Genomic DNA, 22580 nt, shown 5'->3' on the forward strand with positions numbered 1-22580 from the left:
GAGCTGTTTGAATATTGTGACATTGAGCTGGCCCCCGTACCGTAACACCTTGAATAGAGGTGCATTTAGAATTGCAATTGCGGCTCACTCGGCGGATGTGGGCTAACTTGACCGCAGTGTGGGGATGGGGCTTCCCACTGCGGCGTTTAACTGCGCCCGTTTTCACCAGTGTTATCATTTCAACTAAAAACTAAACTATTAAGTTATTTGGAAGTTTTGTCTTGCACGTTTGATGATGTTAGGCTACATGTTATTTTGTATATATTTGTTATATCATAACTTAGGCTTTTTCGAACTTTCATAACATAAACATCCTGAACAATGCAATGCAATGTTTGATAATGCAGTATAGCAGACAGGAAGTAAACTTGGACCAAACACTGCGGTCAGGCCAGCCTTCACTTCAAAAAACACAGTCGGGCCAGCCCGCTCATAGATTTTCGGATAAAATAAGAGGACACTTCCGGTGAAGGCAATTTCAAAATAAAAGCTATTTGAAAGTAAATTCCACAAATTCCACTTAATAGTAGACTACCTCAAGATGTCACCCAGAGACAATCAAGGCATGTTGATGTTTAATTACAAAATAAAAGCTCTTCAAAATCCCCTTCATGAGCTTACTTCAAAAATGCGATTTTGAAGGGCTTTTATTTTGTAATTTAAACATCAACATGCATTGATTGTCTCTGTCTATATATATATATATATATATATATATATATATATATATATATATAGAGAGATATATCCATCCATCCATTATCAGCCGCTTATCTGGGGTCGGGTCGCGGTGGCAGCAGGTTCAGCAGGCCGACCCAGGCTTCCCTCTCACCCGCAACACTTTCCAGCTCATTCTGGGGGATCCCGAGGCGTTCCAAGGCCAGCCGGGAGATATAATCCCGAGGCGTGTCCTCGGTCTTCCCCGGGGTCTCCTACCAGTTGGGCATGCCTGGAAAACCTCTAATGGGAGGCGTCCAGAAGGCATCCTGACTAGATGCCCGAACCACCTCAGCTGACTCCTTTCGACACGAAGGAGCAGCAACTCGACTCCAAGCTCCCCCCTGATGTCCGAGCTCCTTACCCTATCTCTAAGGGTGAGCCCGGCCACCCTGCGGAGGAAGCTCATTTCGGCCGCTTGTATCCGAGATCTCGTTCTTTCGGTCACGACCCAGAGTTCGTGACCATAGGTGAGGGTTGGAACATAGACCGACCAGTAAATGGAGAGCTTCGCCTTCCGGCTCAGCTCCCTCTTCACCAGGACGGACCGGTACAGCGCCTGTTTTACAGCTGCAGCCGCACCGATCCGTCTGTCGATCTCCCGCTCCACCTTACCCTCACTCGTGAACAAGACCCCGAGATACTTGAACTCCTTCGCTTGGGGTAGGCAGTTTGTCCCCACCTGGAGGGACCAATCCACCGGTTTCCGGCAGAGCACCATGGCCTCAGATTTGGAGGTGCTAACTCTCATCCCTGCCGCTTCACACTCGGCTGCAAAACGCCCCAGTGAATGCTGGAGGTCACAGTCCGAGGAGGCAAACAGGACCACATCATCCGCGAACAGCAGAGAGGCGATCCCGAGACTCCCGAACCGGATCCTCTCCGCCCCCTGGCTGCACCTAGATATCCTGTCCATGAAGGTCACGAACAGGACCGGTGATAAAGGGCAGCCCTGGCGGAGGCCAACACCCAACGGGAACGTGTCTGACTTACTACCGTGGATACGGACACAGCTCCTACTGCAGGCGTACAGAGACCGGATAGCCCGTGCCAACGGGTCCGGCACCCCATACTTCCGCAGCACCCCCCACAAAAACCCCCGAGGGACCCGGTCGAAAGCCTTCTCCAAGTCCACAAAGCACATGTAGACTGGTTGGGCAAACTCCCAGGACCCCTCCAGTAGTCTTGCAAGGGTAAAGAGCTGGTCCACTGTTCCACGACCGGGACGGAATCCGCACTGCTCGTCTTGAATCTGAGGTTCGACAAGCGGTCGGAGCCTCCTTTCCAGCACCCTGGCATAAGCTTTTCCCGGGAGGCTGAGCAGTGTGATGCCACGATAGTTTGAGCACACTCTCCGGTCCCCCTTCTTGAAGATGGGAACCACCACCCTGGTCTGCCAGTCCATGGGCACTGTTCCCGACCCCATGCGACACTGAAAAGGCGTGTCAACCAAGACAGCCCAACAATGTCCAGCGCTTTCAGCATCTCAGGGCGGATCTCGTCCACCCCTGGCGCCTTGCCACCAAGGAGCTTTTTGACTACCTTAGCGACCTCTGCCAGGGATATGGGAGAAACCACCCCAAAGTCTTCTGGCGCTGCTCCCTCTCCAGGGGACATGTTAGCCAGGTTTAGGAGTTCCTCAAAGTGCTCTTTCCACCGCCCGACGATGTCCCCAGTCCGGGTCAGCAGTTCCCCCCCCCCCCCTGCTGAGAACAGCCTGGGGTAGCCCCTGCTTTCCCTTCCTGAGCCGTCGGATGGTTTGCCAGAACTTCCTTGAGGCCAACCGAAAGTCCTTCTCCATGGCCTTCCCGAACTCCTCCCATGCCCGAGTTTTAGCATCCGCGACCATCGCAGCTACAGCCCTTCTGGCCTGCCGGTACCCGTCAGCTGCTTCAGGAGACCCCTGGACCAGCCAGGCCCGAAAGGCCTCCTTCTTCAGTTTGACGGCTTCCCTCACCCCCGGTGTCCACCACCGGGTTCTCGGGTTGCCGCCACGACAGGCACCGATGACCTTCCGGCCACAGCTCCGAGCAGCCGCGTCCACAATAGAGGCTTTGAACATGGTCCACTCGGGTTCCATGTCCCCAGCCTCCCTCGGGATTTGTGAGAAGTTCTTCCGGAGGTGGGAGTTGAAGACCTCCCGGACAGGATCCTCCGCCAGACGTTCCCAGTTCACCCTCACTACACGTTTGGGCTTGCCAGGTCTTTCTAGCCGACTCCCCCGCCATCTGATCCAACTCACGACCAGGTGGTGATCAGTTGACAGCTCTGCTCCTCTCTTCACCCGAGTGTCCAAGACATACGGCCGCAGATCAGATGATACGACTACAAAGTCGATCATTGATCTCCGGCCTAAGGTGTTCTGGTACCAGGTACACTTATGAGCCACCTTATGCTCGAACATGGTGTTCGTTATGGACAAACTGTGGCTAGCACAGAAGTCCAACAACAAAACACCATTCGGGTTCAGATCGGGCAAGCCGTTCCTCCCAATCATGCCCCGCCAGGTTTCTCTGTCATTGCCCACGTGAGCGTTGAAGTCTCCCAGGAGAACTATGGAGTCGGCAGGCGGCACCCTTTCCAGGACCCCTCCCACCGACTCCAAGAAGGCCGGATACTTTGAACTGCTGTTCGGTGCATAAGCACAAACAACAGTCAGAGCTTTACTCCCTGCAACCCGTAGGCGCAGGGAGGCGACCCTCTCGTTCTCCGGGGAAAACTCCAACATAGTGGCGCTCAGCCGGGGGCTCGTGAGTATCCCCACTCCCGCCCGGCGCCTCTCACCCTGGGCAACTCCAGAAAAGGACAAAGTCCAACCCTTCTCCAGGAGCTTGGTTCCAGAGCCCATGCTGTGCGTGGAGGTGAGCCCAACTAAATCTAGCTGGTACCGCTCCACCTCCTGCACCAGCTCCGGCTCTTTCCCCGCTAGCGAGGTGACGTTCCACGTCCCTAGAGCTAGTCTATGCTGCCGGCGATCGGCTCGCCCAGGTCTCCTGCCTGGCCCGCCGCCCGGTCTGCATAGCACCCGACCCCGATAATTCTCCCTATATATATATATATATATATATATATATATATATATATATATGTATATTTATAATATGGGTAGATCAAATCAAGCATTCTGATTGGTTGAGAGTGAGTCACGAGGTGTAGTTTATTCAGCCATAAAGTACTGTACAGCCTGTTTACATTTAGAGCGTTCCATATCAGTGCGCACTTAAAAATAACAGCTAGATTTAAATTGCGCGACCGTTAGTTGTCATTTCAAGCTTGACAGTTACCAAACATGTTCGTGTAAACTTTGATATTGTAACGTCCGCAGTAACGACTCGCAGACGTTGGTTTCCTTAACTTGCAGGTGTATTGCTTGAGTGTTCACAGTAGCATAACGCTAGCATAACGAACGACAACACACACGTCACGTCCTCCCTAAAATGAGATGAGGAATGAAAAGGGTTTGACCACAAAATCATGATAATTTCTAGTGAGAGATAATTACGTCGGTAATTTCCCGACGCGAGGCAAGTTCTCTAAACATCATGGAGGGGAAAAATGACGGAGAAAAGACGGACAGAAGCTGCGAGAGCACTTCTTTACATCGGTGGCTGCGTGTCATACTCCACCCTGCTTTCAACCGGCCTAAATCAGGCAGTCAGTTTTATAGTCCCGTATGTGCGTCCCGGGACTGTTTTCTCTGTTGCTGAAATGCGATACACAACGTTTGGTGGCTACAACTATTTTGTGCTGAAAGGGAGCTTACTAGTACTATTTATAAAGTCGCAGGTACCCGTATTATAAAAGCAATAAGGTACTCGAGGCAGTACTGTGTCTACAATAATGTACAGTTCAAGGGTTTGCCGGCCTAACAACACCCTTGAACAGTACAGTTCATTAATAACAGTTCAATAACAGTACATTATTGCAAGACACAGTACTGCCTCTCTTACTTTATTGCGTATATATATATATATATATATATATATATATATATATATATATATATGTATATATATATATATATATATATATATATATATATATATATATATATATATATATATATATATACAGTGATCTGTGTTTCTAACAGCCAGGATGGTAAACAGCATTTAAATAAAACTGAGGCCATGAGATCTGCTTCACCCAATGCAGAAATTACCAGAAATTTAAATGTATTATATTCTTTGGATTTTTTTATATCTAATAATTGTTAGTTGTTAAATCATACTTTATGTAATACTTCCCACCTGAGTGCCTTAATTCTGCCTCCATCACACTGCATAAGGAATAAGATCTTATATAGTGGAGAAATACTAAATACTAAATAATTCACCAAAGCGTATTAAAATGAAATATAGCCTGAAATACAAGAATCAGCTTTTTTAATACCCACCATGTGCAAGTGTTTGACTATTTAATGTAAATTAGAGGACATGACCTCAGCGTCACCTTGCTCTAATGCTGTATGTGAAATTTAAAGCTGAATTAAATTATGTATATATAAAAGTGGGATGGAGGTTGTGGTTGGATAACATTGATTGGAGGAGATGGAGGTGAAAAGTGAAGGAAATATATGAGCACCATATGACAGGTGTTGAAACATCCAAGTCGGGCCTTCCCAAACGGTGACGACAGCCTCCACGGCGGCAGAGTGGGAGACCACAAGACGGTCCGGATTATCAACCCACCGCCACAACATCACCTCCCTAACAGGATAACACAGCATAATAAACTCCATAAAATAATCAAACTTATTACAACTCTTAACCCCTGTTTAATACATTCTGCTCAGCTTACGTGTGCCGGTATTCTCCGCGAGTAGAGGCACAAAAGAGAATAGTCTTATAAGACGAGAGAACACAGAACAGCAGCTTGTGATGCCTTAATATTGGCTTTAATTGGATTTGTAAATTATGTGGCTAAATTAACACTTTCTACGGCTCACTGACTTAGTGAAATGTGTAGAAGGGAAGAAAAAGAAGTGAAAGTCTTAAAGTTAATTAATCGTCTGTGGCCCCCCAGCTTAATTAAAGTTTCCCAGTGTTTGTAGTTAATGGGTGGATTGATGAAACAATGGCACAAACGTCGCAGTTACCTCCAGAGTGAGTCCGCAGAGAGCAAGATATCGGAGTCGTTGATTAACACTCACACACGACTCATGCCTTCACATGCTCCTCACAGGCTGTGTCTGTATGCATGCACGCACAGAGACATATGCATGTACACACACACACACACACACACACACACACACACACACACACACACACACACACACACACACACACACACACACACACACACACACACACACACACACACACACACACACACAGTCCCCTTCAAACTTCCCAACCAGATACCCGTTACTCCCCATTGAGGGTTTCACATTAATTAGCTGGGATCAAAACCTACAAATCCCTCCGCTGAGAATTGAACTGTATTGCTAAACCCTGCCTCCATCATCTATGCTAGGTCCCATGACACACACACACACACACACACACACACATATATATATATATATACACATACACACACTGAGCATGACCGGACCAACCTGCAAGGGTGCCTCGGGGCAGGAAGGCGCTGCTGGGCCCCCATTAACCCCTGAGATCCCCCTCTACTCTGTGCAGCATGTACACTATTTCCTAACATGGTAATATGATTCAAACCAAATTAATGTAGGAATATACATTTAAGACCAATATCTTCTATTATTTAAAAAAAATAACAGTTGGATTTGGACAGGGGCCTCTTCAAGACAAGGACTTACCCTGTTCCCTTGTCTGTACCAGGCAGCAACCTCGGGGTCTGAAAGCTGAAGTGTTTCATTCTCTCTACTAGCCAGCAGGGGACAACGCCTCTGGTTGCAAAAAGAAGTCAGATCGTGTAGAAGTCTATGAGAAAATGACTCCACTTCTTACTTGATTTATTCCCTCAGTAAACATTGTAAACATGGGTTTATGGTCTCAATCTCTAGTTTCAAGTCTTCTTCAATACAGCATGATGTTCGTTTAGTAAATGATTGTCCATTTAAAGACGAACAGACCATAAAGCAGGGGATGCTTTCGGGCGGGCTTACTGTGATTGAAAGGTCGCTACCATCAGTCTGGCAGTTTTCTGTGCCGAGCTAAATAAACCCTCCAGAGAAAAGTTTAACCTTTTGAGTTGGAAAAAGGTTGGAACTATTATTGGGGCATTTAGGCAAACAGTATAACAAAATGCTACCAAATGTGTTAAGGACATGCATCACTTATTACAACTTATGTACTTCTGTTCAAACTGTATGTTCCATAGAGTTTCAGCTTATGCTTTTCTCTCACCACCTCTTTGGAATGAATTAACTGTCACTGACATACCCATGAAATAGGTTTCATAATCTTTGAAAGAAAAGACAAGACAAAAAAGCTTCTTCCGCAAGGTTCAACAGGGTAATAATGTCTGAACAAACTTCGAAGTAACGCCACTCTCAGTGGGTCTCTTCAGGAGTCTTTCAGCAGAAATCCTGAATACTTTTCAAAGAAACAAACTTAAATCGTTTCAATTGCTGTTTCAAATCAAGCGTTCTGTGATTCTGAAGCGTCTTATCACATTTGCGTGGTGATCAACATGACTGCCAAAACTGCTAAAGAGGTGATGCAACTCAGAGTAACCTCTTCAGTGTGTGTGTGTGTGTGTGTGTGTGTGTGTGTGTGTGTGTGTGTGTGTGTGTGTGTGTGTGTGTGTGTGTGTGTGTGTGTGTGTGTGTGTGTGTGTGTGCCCTGCTGTCAGCTTCAGAGCTTGTAGCCAGCGCCCTCTGCTGCTAGCAGCACATATGACATGCATTTATTTACTTTTCTGCTTAATAAATACAATACAGAATACATTCTTGACTTTATGCAGATCTATTTCCTGGAGAAGTACTCAGAAGTGAGCTAGAGGAACAGAGCAAATTCAATTTTTTTTTAACAGGTTTATTGACATGTGTATAGCGATTGTCTGTGCACCGGACGATTACAGAAGAATATGATATAAAATAATACAAAATGACTGTACATAACAGAGATGTATTAAAAAAAGGAATGCATTGTCAACTGTGAGGTTTTACGCTGTATACGTGTCAGCTACTCGCTCACCTGTAGAAAGATGAGTTAATTAGTTGAGGAGGTTGAGGTTTTGCCATCTGAAGTGAAGCTCAATTGAAACATAATAAAAATAAAAAAGTTAGAGAAACTGCTAATGACGTAACTAGTAGTTTAAAACAACCTAAAATACTGTATCTGAATAAATCACCAACACTGAAATCTAAAAACAATGAAGAGAAAATTGCATATGGACACCTATAACCCGAAGGGGGTTTAAACGAAGAATAAAATAAAAGTAAAGGAAAATTAGCTAAAATAAATATATCATCTTATAAACTAGAAGCCAATGAGGGTGCTGCAGCGAATCTTCCATCCACATGCCAAGGGTGTTACATAAACTGTTGTATAAGTGGTCTTCAAAAAGCAAGATTCACTGGCTTTGGCGTGCAGCTGATCAGAGATGTTTTCATAGCCTGTTTGTGCCCCTTTAAGACCCGTATGTGACTGATCCTAGACCTGTGGCGATCACCCTCCAGTATGTCCTCCACAGTTTGGCATTTACATTAAATCATTACTCTCACACCTAGTTTGGGTTTTTTGCAGTTGTGAAAACTTTTAGACTGAACGCATCTCCTCCCAGGCTCCCGCCGTGTCTCTAGCTAGGAATCTTAACTCACTAATCCTGAGCTACAGTAATTATCAACGCAACGCCAATGATCCACCGCGCTATAGGGAGTTCAAATCTTGTATTTAGACTTTGATTTTTTTTTTTTAAAACAGCAGGCTGGCACTTTAAATGTTCCACGATCAGTCTAAATACAAAATCAAATGTGGACTCCTTTGTGCAGTGAATTGGTTTTGGTGGAAAACATTAGCATAGTAGTACAAAGTGGGATTCGACAGGTCTCATTCACAAATGTCACGCATCTATCAAGTATGAGGATTTTTTATTTTTAGGCTCTCTATTTTTTCCTTTTTCTTTTAGAGAGGTCTTCCAAAAATAAAACAAAAAAACTGAAATGCTGCAGTTTTTACCAGCTGAGGGCTTGGAAGACATCTTGGTCTGTGACAAACGCTCTCAGCATGAACAGGCAACCGTGCAAAGTTTTCGAGTACGTGTACGTGTAGTGTACGTGTATGTGTACGTTCAGCACATGCAAGCTAGACACAATTCCCATGTGAGTGTTTTTTGTTTTTGTTTTTTTAAATCAATTATACGTCTTCCACACTTGAGGCTATTATTGAAAATTATCTGACTTTTTCAACACCAAGCAACACCATAATATTCAGTTACAAAAATAGTATCACAATATAGACCATTCAATATGAGCACCAGGGAAGGCTAAATATAGCCTAAGTATTTGGCTACATTCATTGTCTGGGCAATGTTTTACGGTAGCGGTGTGTTAAGTGTGTTTGTCAGACACACTGTTGGCAATGTTTTCTCACTCACAAGCTCTCCTAGATCTACCACACGAGAATACTTCGGAAACATACAGAACTTGCTTACACTGAGTAACAATAGTTAACTAAAACCAATTATCAGTTAGAAAAATAGTTTTTTTTTTTTTTAACACTGAACATCGAAAATAATTCCTCCCGCTTCCCCCCAATAAATCCCTCCCCATTCCCTAACAAAATAGTTTTTCTTTGAAACGACAAAAAAGAAAAAGGTTATCTTTTGAGGTTATGCAAGGTCAAACCTTTTTGAAACACTCCACCATACGAACACGGACCCTGTTTAGCATAATTCAGCAACCAGAAGTGTGTTCAAAATAACAGTAGCGATGCAATGTGTCCGTTTTTTTGTTTTACGGCGGCGCAAACGCGCTCGTTTCTGAGTATTTAAATAAATGTTGGGTGTTTCATCACTGATTCAGTTCTTTATCATCTTTAAATTCTAATGCTTTGATTACATCACACACAAAATAAACCATGATATTGAACATGCCTCTGGTTGAGCCCTTAACCTGGAAACCAGTTCGGCCATGTTCAAAGCGACTGACGACCCACCGCCTGGCTGAACGCAGCACGGCATCGAGCTTAAGTATGGGACTGCTATTATTGCTGTAGAGAGTTATGAAGTGGATTTCACCCGGTTTCCTTCCCAGCCCGTTGCTTATTCTCCGTCTGCTTGGTAATCGGCACAAGATTTGGCCTGAAAGAGGCGAACCATTTGACACAGCGTGTAGTGTAGTGCTCCCTCGAGTGCTTCAGAGGCCGTCAAAGAGTCTGCAGGTTTTCATTCCAACCGTATACGACACAAGGAGTCTCATTTATGGGGTCTGACGCATGAAGACACAAAGGTGACAACGTCTTATGCTTATATGTAAAGAAAAACCTGTGATTCACCTTGTAACCTCCCACACGTTCACCATAAGTAGTTTAAACTGCCTGCTGGGAACATGGCTATGAATAGAAGTCAGCCGGTCATTCAGGAGGGAAGACAGGGAGGTCAGGGTGCAACTCTATAAAGAGACTAGGTATAAAAGCTGAGACCAGATGGGTTATTCTGTTTGATGAGTGGCAGCATTTTTACAACAGCTACAGTGACATGACATGAGAAAGTAAGAAGTGGTTCGGTATCAGGCCGAGAAGTGCAAGAGGTGGCGTTTCACTGAGTTAAGGACACACAGGCGCTGCAGGCAAGTGAGGCGCTGCAGATGAACTGAGTAAAAGGGCCTTTTCCTTTTCTTTTGTGCAAAAAGTTACTTGTCATTTCAGACATGGCTTCTGAGACACACAAATTATCTGTGTTAAGATCGGTTTGTCATTTGACGATGGAGTGAAAGTAATCGTATTTAAAAAAGGGGTCGATCAGCATCAGTGGAGCTCCTGCGTGTGAATCATGTTACTTGAGAGGACCCTCTCTCGTTGAAGGTCACGAGTGAAATCAGCTAGTGTTTCGTTGGAATGAAAAACAGCAGAATCTTCCCTGACGAGGATCATTTAGAGGAAATACCGCCCACGTGACAGCATTGATTATTCTCCAGATCTTCTACCGATCAACAAGCACTGAGGGATAAATGAGGGCAAGGATTCAGCTTTGGGCTCCATCCAGTCACAACGTGGGACAGTGTTTGTCGTACACACCTGCTATAATGTTAAAAAAAGACAAGCACTCCTAATCAATGAGCTATCCGTACTGAACACTGACCGACGATTGCGACGCGAATGAAGCTCCGGCATCGTGCCGTTACTGCGATAGTGGTTGCTGAGGGGTCGCAGGCTAGTCGATGGGGCCCTGGAAGATGAGCCGCGTCCAGCCGGGGGTGCTGAGGGCGGCGGAGCAGAAGGGGCAGACGGCTCTGAAGGCGTGCGTCCCGTGAGGAAGCGGGGTCTCAGCCCAATACCTGGTTGTCCTCTCTGAGCAGACGTGGCCGCATGGCACAAAAGCGTGAGTGGGAGCTCCAGCATCCACGTACACGGCCGGCTCGCAGCCCAGCCACAGGGGCACATAGGGGCCCACGCTCCGGCACAGGGGACATTCTCGGCGGGTCGTCGAGCCCTCGCCCTCTCGTGGCTCCGACACTCCCTCGGACCTCTGGCCCCATTCGTGGCGTCCGTGGACGTGGCCGCATGTGAGGTAGACCCAAGGCTGGCGCTCTTCAAGGCTGAAGTGACACATCGACGGCATCAGTATTTCATTTTCTGTTTTTTTAAACTGTGAACATTTCTAGGCAGAAACAAGTTGAACATCCTGATAGAAAAGTATTTTTGAAACATACTCCCACCTGTGGCTGCGTGGCAGGCTGGGGAAGGCCAGCGTGCTGAGGCCTACAGGACACTGGGGCCGGGACGCATTGAGCTCCTGGCGAAGTGCTTCCAGGTGGCGCAGGGTGGGGGCGCGCATAAGCCCCTCACCTGTACGCCACAGCAGGGTGGCCCCGCATAGGTCGACTAAGGAACCGTCGCGCAGTGCACTGCTCTCACCCTCCGCCTGAAAAGGTGGACACAGATAAATCACATTACTAACAATCAAACCCCACAAAAAATAAAACTCACGGCCTTGATGTGGCGTTAACGTGGACACTGGTGACTCACCAGTTTGCCCCGAGTGGGTCCGGAGCGCGTCTCGCGCAGGGCGTAAACATCCCCACAGACGGAGATCTCCCTCCACAGACCCTGCTTGGGGTCCTCTGGGAACCCCTCCGGGTGCATCACCAGCACCCCGTTGGTGGTCAGGCCATCCATGTGCCCGTCTGGGTTTTTCCATTTGGTTGCTTTCTCCTGCGGTGGCCAAGACACGAGATTCATAAGTATTTAAAATCACATCAATACGGATACCATAAACTATGCTAATCTGTGTCAGTCTACTCACCCCTAAGAAGATGTTTTTGGAGGAGTCAAAGCCAGCGGCGTAGATGCGTGCAGTGTACGGTGGGCTGCGTTCACACACCACTCTGCAGGCAAAACGCGAGATGGTGCTCGGAGCAATGGAGGGGTCCTCCCCCTCCTTCCCCCCTCCGGAGGTGTCGGTCACCACGAAGTCAATGGGACTCTCTGTGGAGCGTCCGATCTGCCAAATACAGCACAGAGAGGCGTTCACTGTGGTTCATTGACATTCCTGGATACATTTCATCAAAACAAATGTCTTTTAAAATGAGATTAGTGTTGGTCCAATAAGTACACTATTATTAATAGTTTTAGATGCAGCCCTAGCTTAAAGACTATTTCCCCCCCATGATTGTGGTTTTTATCACCATGGGTAAAAGATGCGTCATCACTTGCAGGAAATTAAATAAATATGCGATGCTATTATAAGACCAGAACTTTGAGTATATAAAAATAGACTTCCTTGGAGATTTTCCACACAAGTCTTCACTCCTAATACTCAACGGTCACAAGAGAACCAAAATAATCAACCTACTGAAATTCCTTTGATGGCATTATATAACGGCATATTTTTGGGAGAAACTGTGCACGTGATGACAAATCTGGGATTATTTGTCTTGTAAAACGAGCCGCCGTTGACCCGGCACTCTTGATTTCCTCGGTGGTTACCTGGAACATGTCTGTGCTATTGTCATGGCAGTACTCCACCACCACCGTCTGGTTGCGAGACAGAGTGAAGGAGATGCTGTGCTGCCCCCTGCTGTGGACGGCCTGCAACAACAACGTCAGACAAGCACAGTTGACACACTCTTTTAGACAAGTCTTTTATTTTCTTGACAGAACAGACATCAGAGTGAATGCTAATCAAAAATCCATCAGATGTACCACCATTAATCATCATTATCATCCATCCGTATGGAGGCAGACACACACACATATATATGTAGAATAAGATAAGATATGATATTCTGATAGCTGTCATGCTTAGTCATTCTTCCTCTAGCTCATTAATAAAGGGCAACAGGGAGTCTCAGTCACAGGAAGGAAACCAACAGTTACACACAGATAGAGCAGGACACGCACACGTACCTTGCTGTCCTGCGGTGTGTTGAGGATGTGCACAGCGCTGGGTTTGACCCCGTTGGCCTTGGCCCTTCGGTACAGAGCGAAGCGGCTCTTTCTGCGCCCGCGGTCTCCACTCGGAAGAGAGCCATTGTACCTGGAGAAGCAAGAGTAAAATGTGAGCGCAATAGAATAGAATACAACTCAGGCGAAGAGACGACAAGCTCACACGTGTTCATTGAGAAAGCCTAATGATGGTAAAAACACAGATATCTTGTTTGCATACTGTATTTATGATCGGTCTTTACTTCTGGGGAAACTAAAGCTGTAAATAAAATGCCACGATGCCAAGATGTCTGAAGAAATAACTGCAATTAAGAATTCAAGCTCCAGTGATTTCTTTGTGCATCTTTAGGGCGACGTTATCATAGATTCTTTTAGAAAAGCAGCGCACTCGGGCCACTGGTTAACGACCACTTGATCTCACTCATTCAGCTTGTACTTGATGCTCACACTTACTGAAGCGGAGCTCACTCCTCATCTAATCTCTTTTGTTTTACAATAAAAAGCATTTTCAGCAGAACAGATTAAGTTTCATGACACCAAAAATGGTTTGCATTCATTAATAGAAACGGACATGAAAGTTCAGATTATTCTTTTGAGAGCAGTAGAAACTATTCTAAAGAGTTTTATGATTAAATGTCAAACCCTTTATGTCCCATTTCAGGTTTGAATGGAAATTAACGAGGTATGATGTTAAAACTGACTAAAATACTGACTTTGGCCCAATTTTTTTTTTTTTGGGAAGCCGAGTGGAACATCAGTTTGATTTCACACAGAAGGTAGTTTGCTGATTTTAGGTTTCACTAATCAGCAGAGCATGAACCTTATTAAAACATATTTAGGGGATAACCAGCGGGCAGGAAGACTTTGAGGGACAACAGCGGTCCATAATGGCCTTCAGACTGGATCAGATCAGAGAGATCTGTTCTGATCGGCCCCACAGTGGCTGAAGAAACCATAACCTGCTTTCAGTGTTTAGGACAAAAAAAAAGCTGAAACTATGATTGATTCATCAAGCAGTCGCTCAAAAGAAGATGAATTGTTGATCATTTTAAAAATTGAGTTAATGCATAACATGGAAATGCCAATATGCTGCTCATCACAGATTTTGAAATGTATAACATGTCCTTGGATTTCTTTATTTTATATCATTACAAATTGAATAATTTTAGTTTTTTGTGTGTGCTGCTGGTCAGACTTCCTCAACAGTTTTAAGACATCACTTTGACATAGAATATCTGACAACAAAATTAACTTTATTAATCCTTCGCTGCAGCCCTACTATAAACAAAACAGTAGCTGAATTATTCATCTGAACTAAAGCTGAAGCAATCAGTCAATTAATCGATCAGCAGAACATTAATTGCCAACAATTCTTAAGTCATTTGTTATGCAAAATAATTGTTTGCCTTTTATGATAGTAAACTAAATATCTTTGGGTTATGGACTGGTAATCAGACAAAAAAGACGTTTTATTTGTGATTAATTGCACAAATAACCTGCAGCTAAATCAATAGTGAAAGTAAGTTGTAGGTCTATTCTGAACATGAATAAATGTAACTATTGACAACTATTTAAAACTGTGATTTTGGTAAATTATAACTTATGCGTGAGTTTATTTTGAGTGTAGAATAACAGTGTATAACAACAAACATAACACTACCCTTTACAAAGAGAGAGAAAAATAATTTTTCTGTGGGGAGCAACCCTGAGGCCAGATCAGGGCAGGCAGTCAGCAGCATGTTGGCATAAGAGAATCGGGTGCGTTAGCTTGAAAAACCCTTCAAACAAGCCAGATGTCCGTGCGATAATCACAGAAGACAGTGCTACTTGCTCCCTCCATGAGCCGGCCTGACAGTTTAAAACTGAACCCCAGCTGACAAGAAACAGTCTGGGTCAGAAAAAGAAGAAACATGAGGACGGGCTTCTGAGGGGCCTGGTTTAAAAAGGCAGACGCTATGAAATGGGACCACGGATAAGAGGGCACAGGAGAGAAAATCAGCTTATCGGAGGAGAAAAAGGTAGTCAACGCTTTGACAGAGAATAAGTCTGAAATAATAAGTCTCATCATGAGCAGCGGAGACGGAAAGTGAAAGCTAAATGAAGGGCAGGGTGCCGAGAGACGAGAGGGTGAGGGTAAAGGCCAGAGGACGAGCAGCTCCACAAGATCTGCCAGGGCAGTTCTAGCCTGCATCACGCATGTGCGCACATCATAAAGCACAATATGAAATATTTACTCCTTCTGCCCCTCGACACAGAGTTTATTTTCGTTGAGGGCAAGCCACTGAGGGGGCCCGCCTCTGTGAAAAGTCAGCACTCAGCAAAACCTGGGAGGCTTACAGGGAAGGGACTGGGCGAGAGAGGGGGGGAATGCGACAGAGACAACGTTAAGATGGGTTACGGGTGAGATCAAAAAGAAGGTGTGCAAGGGGGGTGATAAATGCAGAGAATGGGAGGGTGTTTGCATCGCACCGGGCTGCTGGACGGGGGCATTGCTGCACAGGCTAACCAAGGTAATGAACGATGGCAGGCAGCCACTGCAAAGATCACACGGCCTGCAGTGAAGCAGGCATCGACCACACGGGGCATGGGATCATCAAGCCTGACAGATGCAAAGTCAAACCACACTCGCACAAAACAGGCCAGAAAAAAAAAGATGTGCGACAGGAAGCAGTCGAAAGAACTGCCGGTTCTGACTACGGGTGTCTGCTGTCAAAGTTACTAGCTGCATGTTTGGGGACAAGCAAACTGGTCAATGTGTCAAACTGGTCAAAATATAGCCCTCAAGCCTTGTTTAAAACCGCAGAGATGATACCGATCAAAGCCTGCAAGCTCGTGGCCATCACACAAGATAACGCCAAACCTCAACAATCGCTAGTTTAAAAAAAGAGCTAATACGAATGCTTATTTTTAAACCTCTCAATGAGACACTTTAGGCATGCCCAAAACCTCAGAATGGGTATTAAACGACCAATTCCTCACTCCAGTCTGGAGGATGTAAAAGGACCACTCTGTTCAAACGGTCAGACGACGATGAGGACAACTAATCAGTATTCTGATGCAGGCGGGTCTACAGCCTCCTCACTCCATGTTCAGCCGGAGGGGAAGAGATAGGCCATTAGGTCAGTTATCTTTGGCATACACAGGAAGCTCTGTGGGGCAAGAGAGAGGCCTATGTAAGCCTGGATATGACTGTGTGTGTTGTGGCATTTCTGCTCCCTGCAGACCCTGCACAGTGTGACGCTGTACACCCCTGTACTAATGCTGTGGAAGCTGGTGGCTGTCATCAGCACATCCTGCCCACTGTGTGCTGGTGATGTAGAGGGGCTTTTCTCCACCTCCTCCTTTTTCTTGGTCATCTGGCAGTGACGTTTATTTATTCATTAATATATATATATATATATATATATATATATATATATATATATATATATATATATAAGATACTTTATGACTAAACAAATATGAGCAGGATTCGTGCATTTTTCAGACAGTGATATCATCGCCAGCCCTACTTTTAGCAACCCCAGGATCCAGCATAGTATGACATCATTGGGATTTTCAGCCTGAACAATCCACCGCTGCTTACCCCCACTACAACCATTGATGAAAAAGCGGCTACATCCGTAGTAGCCTGTGCTATTGCCACACCAGATATAGATATCTAGATTATTATTTTGTTGCACCTTTAACACTCAAACGCACCACGCTTGATGTGGAAACAATACGGCGGCGTAGCCTCAGAGAATAATGCAGCCATTTGTGACACAAAGTTAGTTTGTAACACAACCACAGTCACAGACGGGTGGTGTGCGGCGGTATTGTGCAATAAATAAGGCGAAAAAAAGGTCTTACTGTGATGGGTTTACTCTCCGAAATAAGATGAAGAGGGAATCTTTAATAAGAGCAGTGGATTAAACGTGAACCCACGTCTGTTGGTTTATTGTGTCGCTACATATTAAACGTTCATGTTTGCCGTCCGACACAATTTGTACTATTGGGTTTTAGGTTATTTTTTCTTTCTTTTTTTAAGAGACTTACCCCAAAATGACCAATTCTCCGTATTTTACCGGGTCTTTAACGGGCACATCATCGTCTCCGTCTCTTTTCGGTGAATTCATCAGACTGGAGAAGCTCCAGGAGAAGAAAAAACGCGTCCGGCGGCAATAGTGGCGAGAATAAAACAAGGCTAACACACGCGAAACTGACGGGAAGTGATTTGGGTTGTAGTCTACCAAAGTTTGGGCACAGTTGGGCAAAGTTTTTCCAGACTTCTTGCTGTTTGTTTTATTGTTATAATCCCGTGAAGGCGCATCTTTTCGTGGCTTTAATGCCAGAGAGTGTAGCTAGTTGGTATCGCCACATATCTGTTCACTAGCATTGGATACAACAACGGCTAACGGCAGGGAGTGGGCCGTACCATATTTTGTAGGGGTGGTCGGTCAAAAATGTATCTTTAAAAAAAAAAAATGTTGGCGAGATTAGCGATGCAAAAGGGGAAATGTTTAAAAGTCAGAGAATACCGTACTATCGGCTGGGATAATACAAATTATTCATAATTTCATTTACAAAATCCACTTCAGCGCGGACCCTCCCACGGAACAAGAAATGGACGCGGCCCTGACGAAGAATCAGGCTCCCACTGATCAAATAAAATGAGGCATTTCGAAATCCAGAGAAACTGCCCACGTACGTCCCCTGGCATGCAGAGGATGTACTGGCATATTTCAAATTAAATGCCAGGCCATTCGGTGGTATGTGTGAGAATTATAAAGCTCTGATCGCGTGGGTCATTATGGAGTCTGACGTAATTAGATGCTTTGGGTGGGTGTGCGGGTGTAGCTAGGATGTGGGTCACCACTGCGCCCCAGACAAGATACCTTATTTTCTCCCTGTCTGCATTTCATGTGGGAGTGGGGAGACATATATAGGCCGGCTGGATCCCACACTTCCTTCTCTCTGTCTGTCTCTTCCTCTCCCTCCCTCTCTTTCACACACACACACACACACACACACACACACACACACACACACACACACACACACACACACACACACACACACAGAATAGTGTAATATCTGTGCACTTATACTCATAGTACTGTGGCCACATGAGGGCAGTGCACCTTAGTTGCAAAGTAAAACTTTCTCGTCTATGAAGTTAGTCAACTGTAACTATTTTAGCTCATTTGTATGTCTAAACATCAGTTCTACCTGTTCACTGAACCATTAACGCCCACTGGTTCTATTTATTTATTGGGGTAACACTTTGGCCTTCAAATGTTTAGAGTACTATGAATGAATGGGATGGAGATCTATACAGATGGGGTCAGATACAGCAGGCCCTGTCACATACCATGAGAAACATTTTCCTCCCAGCATCCTGGTTCGCTGTTCATTGTTATTTGATGAGATGGAAAGCAAAGCCTTCACCGCGGGTCCTTTTGGACAGAACATAGAGCTGGGGTGTCAGTAACAGAATCTGTTCAGTCGGCCACCTTCAACTGGAACAGCAAGTAGCCTACCTTGTGATCTTGGCGGGGTGGAATAACATGCAGTGGCTTGCATGCAGGTTAAAGCACAGAGGCGCCATGCAGTGTTCTACACATGACTCTCCAGCGTGAGGTGACATTGTCCCTTTGCTATCGGGTATGTCGGTGTCATTTAAACATTTGCCTATGCAAATCCACAGACGTTATTCGAGTGATATGATATCAGATTCCAAATGGAAATGGCCAGAGCCCTCCCTCACACACATTCCTGCAGCTACAGAGAGACTGTTAATGACACTGGAAGGGGTGATGACTCATGAATGATCTTCAGCATATAAACCAAACAACCACACCCTTGATCTACGAATGCCAGCCCACTGAGTAACTTATCAACCAACTGGAGTGCTGACTCACCTCATGAGGGTATAGTATGCCAGTTTCAACTGTGTGGAACAGACATTTAACCTCTCACATACTTTCCCTCTTAAATACAAAGTAGAAACTGGATGGACCAGATGTGTGTGCATGTTTCAGTGAGTTTCTTTCCCACTCTGGGATTAAGGTCACACCCTTCTTTCTCTCTCCCTTCCCATGTTCTCTGTCTCTCTCCTCTGCTCTGTCTTTTCTTTCTGACTTTCCATGTTTGGCTTAATTCTAGCATTAAAGTAGAACATATTTGGCCTCCATCATGCAGGAGGAATCTTCAATGCTTCCCTTAATTTGCGTGGATTATTTACTCAGTCAAACCAGGAATTTACAGCGTAAAAAAAAGCACTGAATGAATAAAATCCACTCCATAAATTTAAAAAGAGAAGAGGATTTCTCTGTGAGCTTTTCAAACAGGTCATAAAACATTGGAATGGATTGCTCAACCTGCGAAAGGAGACCTAGAAGGGGAAGATGTTTGTAATTACAGATTGGACATTTTGTTCATAAACTGTCTTTCTTACTCACCGCCATAAATAGGCAAGGACACTGTTTATATAGAGGCAGTCGGTCCATGATGTCATCAGCTCCTTTCATCTAGATCCCCTCGCAGTTGAAGTGATAAAGAGAAGCAGATGTAATTAATGAAAGAAAAATTGGACATGGCAGTTTTGATTGATTGCCACTTTGTTCCACGATGGCCTCATCAGCCAGACAAATTGAGTTGATCACAGCGCAAGGTCTGGACCGGCATTCACGTCTTGCTACTGTTGCTTAGTATTGATATTCACAAAAAACACAATACTGACATAAAAAAAATGTCTCAGTAGTACATTGCAATATTCATTTTTCATTTATGGCAGCTTGCTTTTACGTATATGTCGCCGCCATGAACATAGGGCTCTAAAAAGCCAAATTGGATGTGTGGTCCACTTCGTACCTCGCTGTATAGAAGCGAACAACCGTGTTGCATCACACAAGTCGGTTAGAAACCATATTTGGTGAGCAAATCACAGATCGGATCGTATGTCTAATTGTGAACATGTGGAATGCATTACTTCTGCTGTCATTATGCAGTTTACAGCAAGCTGCATCTCAGGTCAAGCAAAACATAGAAGAAGGGGTCGCTGCTGCTGCTTGCCGCTGCTTTGAAAAAGGTGGGAGCAGATATTCGAGGTACGATGAGGAAGGGATGGCAGACAAGACAGTCAACTCAGACCGCTTCGATGTGCCACAGCATCACCATCTGCTGCTGAGTCTTTGTCGATGTTGCCATAGAGACAAGAGCAAACAAAGAACAAGGTATTTCTGTCATTTAGCGACCCCCGTCTACCCTGTTTGAAGTGGCAGCTCAGATGGACTGAACTCCTGGATACCAAACAGAGCAACGCAAGTTGTTTACATCCCCTTAATGCAAAGAGTAAAATCAAGCCATGATCTCCTATATGTTAGAATGAGGCTGTGCGTGTAAACACAAAGGCAGTGTCCTACCTGCAATGCATGAGTGCACATATGCCTGCTGGGTGTGTGTGTGAGACACCATACTCCCTCTACTTGAGGAGGCGGCAGACGCTGACACAGAGCAGGCATGATACTGCAGATGGCTCAGCATATTTCCATTCCTGGACACAACAGGCTCCGCTTGGCTCCCCACAGGGAAGACTAATTGCACACACAAGCAGGTTTGTTGCAAAACACTGAAAATGAACAGCATCATAAAACGATTGTATACAGTGTACATAATGGCTTCAGCCGGCCAGTCGAACACAGTATATGCAGTTCAGTTGAAACGGTACAGTTTTTACACTACATTTCGATTGCACATCATGACGTTGCTTGAAAGAAGAGCAGAGATCATGTGAGATCATGTGAGAAGCAGGAGACAATGGCGTCTTTCATTGACCTCGTCCAAACAACTTTTGAGCCAAAGCCCAGTCAGACGTGTGAAAGATCAACCGTTGTAGTTGATTGGTTTAGGCAAAACACTTTATTTATTTCAATTTGAAGTTGGTTATGTTCCATCGCAGTAAACTAAAATAACTGAATAAATGCAGCACTATGCGAGGCGACCCACCATTACGGCTTAATCCAACACTCACAAACTGTCCTCTTCAGAGAAACTCCCAGCGTGGGATATGAAACTATGGTCGGCCGACTAAAAACCGACCGCAGCTCGCCTTAAACACTGACTAGCGAGCTGGGACGTTCTTCTCTGATTGCCTTCAGCAAACCGAGTCCCTTCACAAATCATTGATCACCACGGAGCACCTGCCAGCAACCTGCCATACATGTACATGACCCGAGCACATGGGCTACACACACAGCTGCCGGCGTAAGCGGCTCACACGAAAGCAGATGGCTCCTCAGACGGGTCATTAATGAGAGCCGGCGCGGAGGCTGTGTGCCACGGGGCTATTTTGGGGATTTCGTGTTGTGTGTTATTTAGGGATGAAAGTTGTGTTGGTGACTCTATTTCTGTGTTTGTGTAAGTGGGAGGTTGCCAACAGGCCCCAGAGAAAGAAAAGAGAGAGCGACATTTAGAGTAATTGGCTCCTCGTTCAGTCTGACAATATTTCATGGCAGATCTATTAATAATTACACGACGTGTGAAGGGCAGCATTTGACCTGGGCCCAAAAGATTTGATTACCGCAGCTTTTAAAGAAGGTGTAAAGGCATAGTGACACTTGTTGATTCACTGCTCAACATGAAGTACCGGAAGGGAATTTACTGAGATACAAATAACGTTCATTCCACTCTTCTAGGCCAAATTCAAATTAAAAGGCTTGCTGCATCAAGACTGTATTATGTCTCTGTTTTGTCAATCCAGGTAATTACAATGCTGTTTAACAGACACATCATTTACTTTAACCCTGCATTCATTTAATTCAGACCGAAGAAGACACGTTGATTGTACTTCTCTCTGCAATCCTGCTAATCTCAGTTTTTATTTTGTTATTTCAATTTGTCCATCTGTTGCTGGGGTGTGTCCTGTGTTACACAGGAAAGTTACAACATATGTCACTTCCTGTCAGAAATGAAAGCACAACTCATACCCAAACATATACACATCAGTTTATATCTTCGACTAAAGTTTTAATCATTTAATTCTTCCAAATCTATTGCAAATGTAAAAAATAAATGTTGTGTCTGAATTATACTTTTCTTGTCTCTGCTAAAATCCTTATTGACAGAAGGAAGAAAAACATCAATACAACCCATGACTCCAAACTTTTAACGGCAGTGTGTATGTCTTAGTATTCTTAGTGCTTACTTCCTGTTCATGATCTGCATGTATTGTTCCGAAACATTTTGGCACACAAGTCATGCATAATTCCTGTTTTCTCTGCATTATGTTTTGATGCTTTTAATGCTTTTATGTGAAGCACTTTGAATCACCTTGTTGTTGAAATGTGC

General features: G+C 44.9%; 1 protein-coding gene across 1 annotated transcript; it reads right to left on the bottom strand.

The window, feature by feature from the left end:
* Nucleotides 1–11016: 11016 nt before the first annotated feature.
* On the bottom strand, nucleotides 11017–17368 carry LOC306733984 (E3 ubiquitin-protein ligase pellino homolog 2; the record flags this gene model as incomplete). Its single annotated transcript, XM_079215302.1, has 7 exons — nucleotides 11017–11401; nucleotides 11522–11727; nucleotides 11832–12017; nucleotides 12109–12306; nucleotides 12792–12893; nucleotides 13212–13341; nucleotides 17289–17368. The coding sequence occupies 7 exons, from the start codon at nucleotides 17366–17368 to the stop codon at nucleotides 11017–11019; spliced, it is 1287 nt and encodes a 428-aa protein (XP_079071428.1).
* Between the last annotated feature and the right edge of the window lie 5212 nt (nucleotides 17369–22580).

This window comes from Taurulus bubalis (assembly GCF_910589615.1).
Source record: "Taurulus bubalis genome assembly, chromosome: 3".
Classification (NCBI taxonomy): domain Eukaryota; kingdom Metazoa; phylum Chordata; class Actinopteri; order Perciformes; family Cottidae; genus Taurulus; species Taurulus bubalis.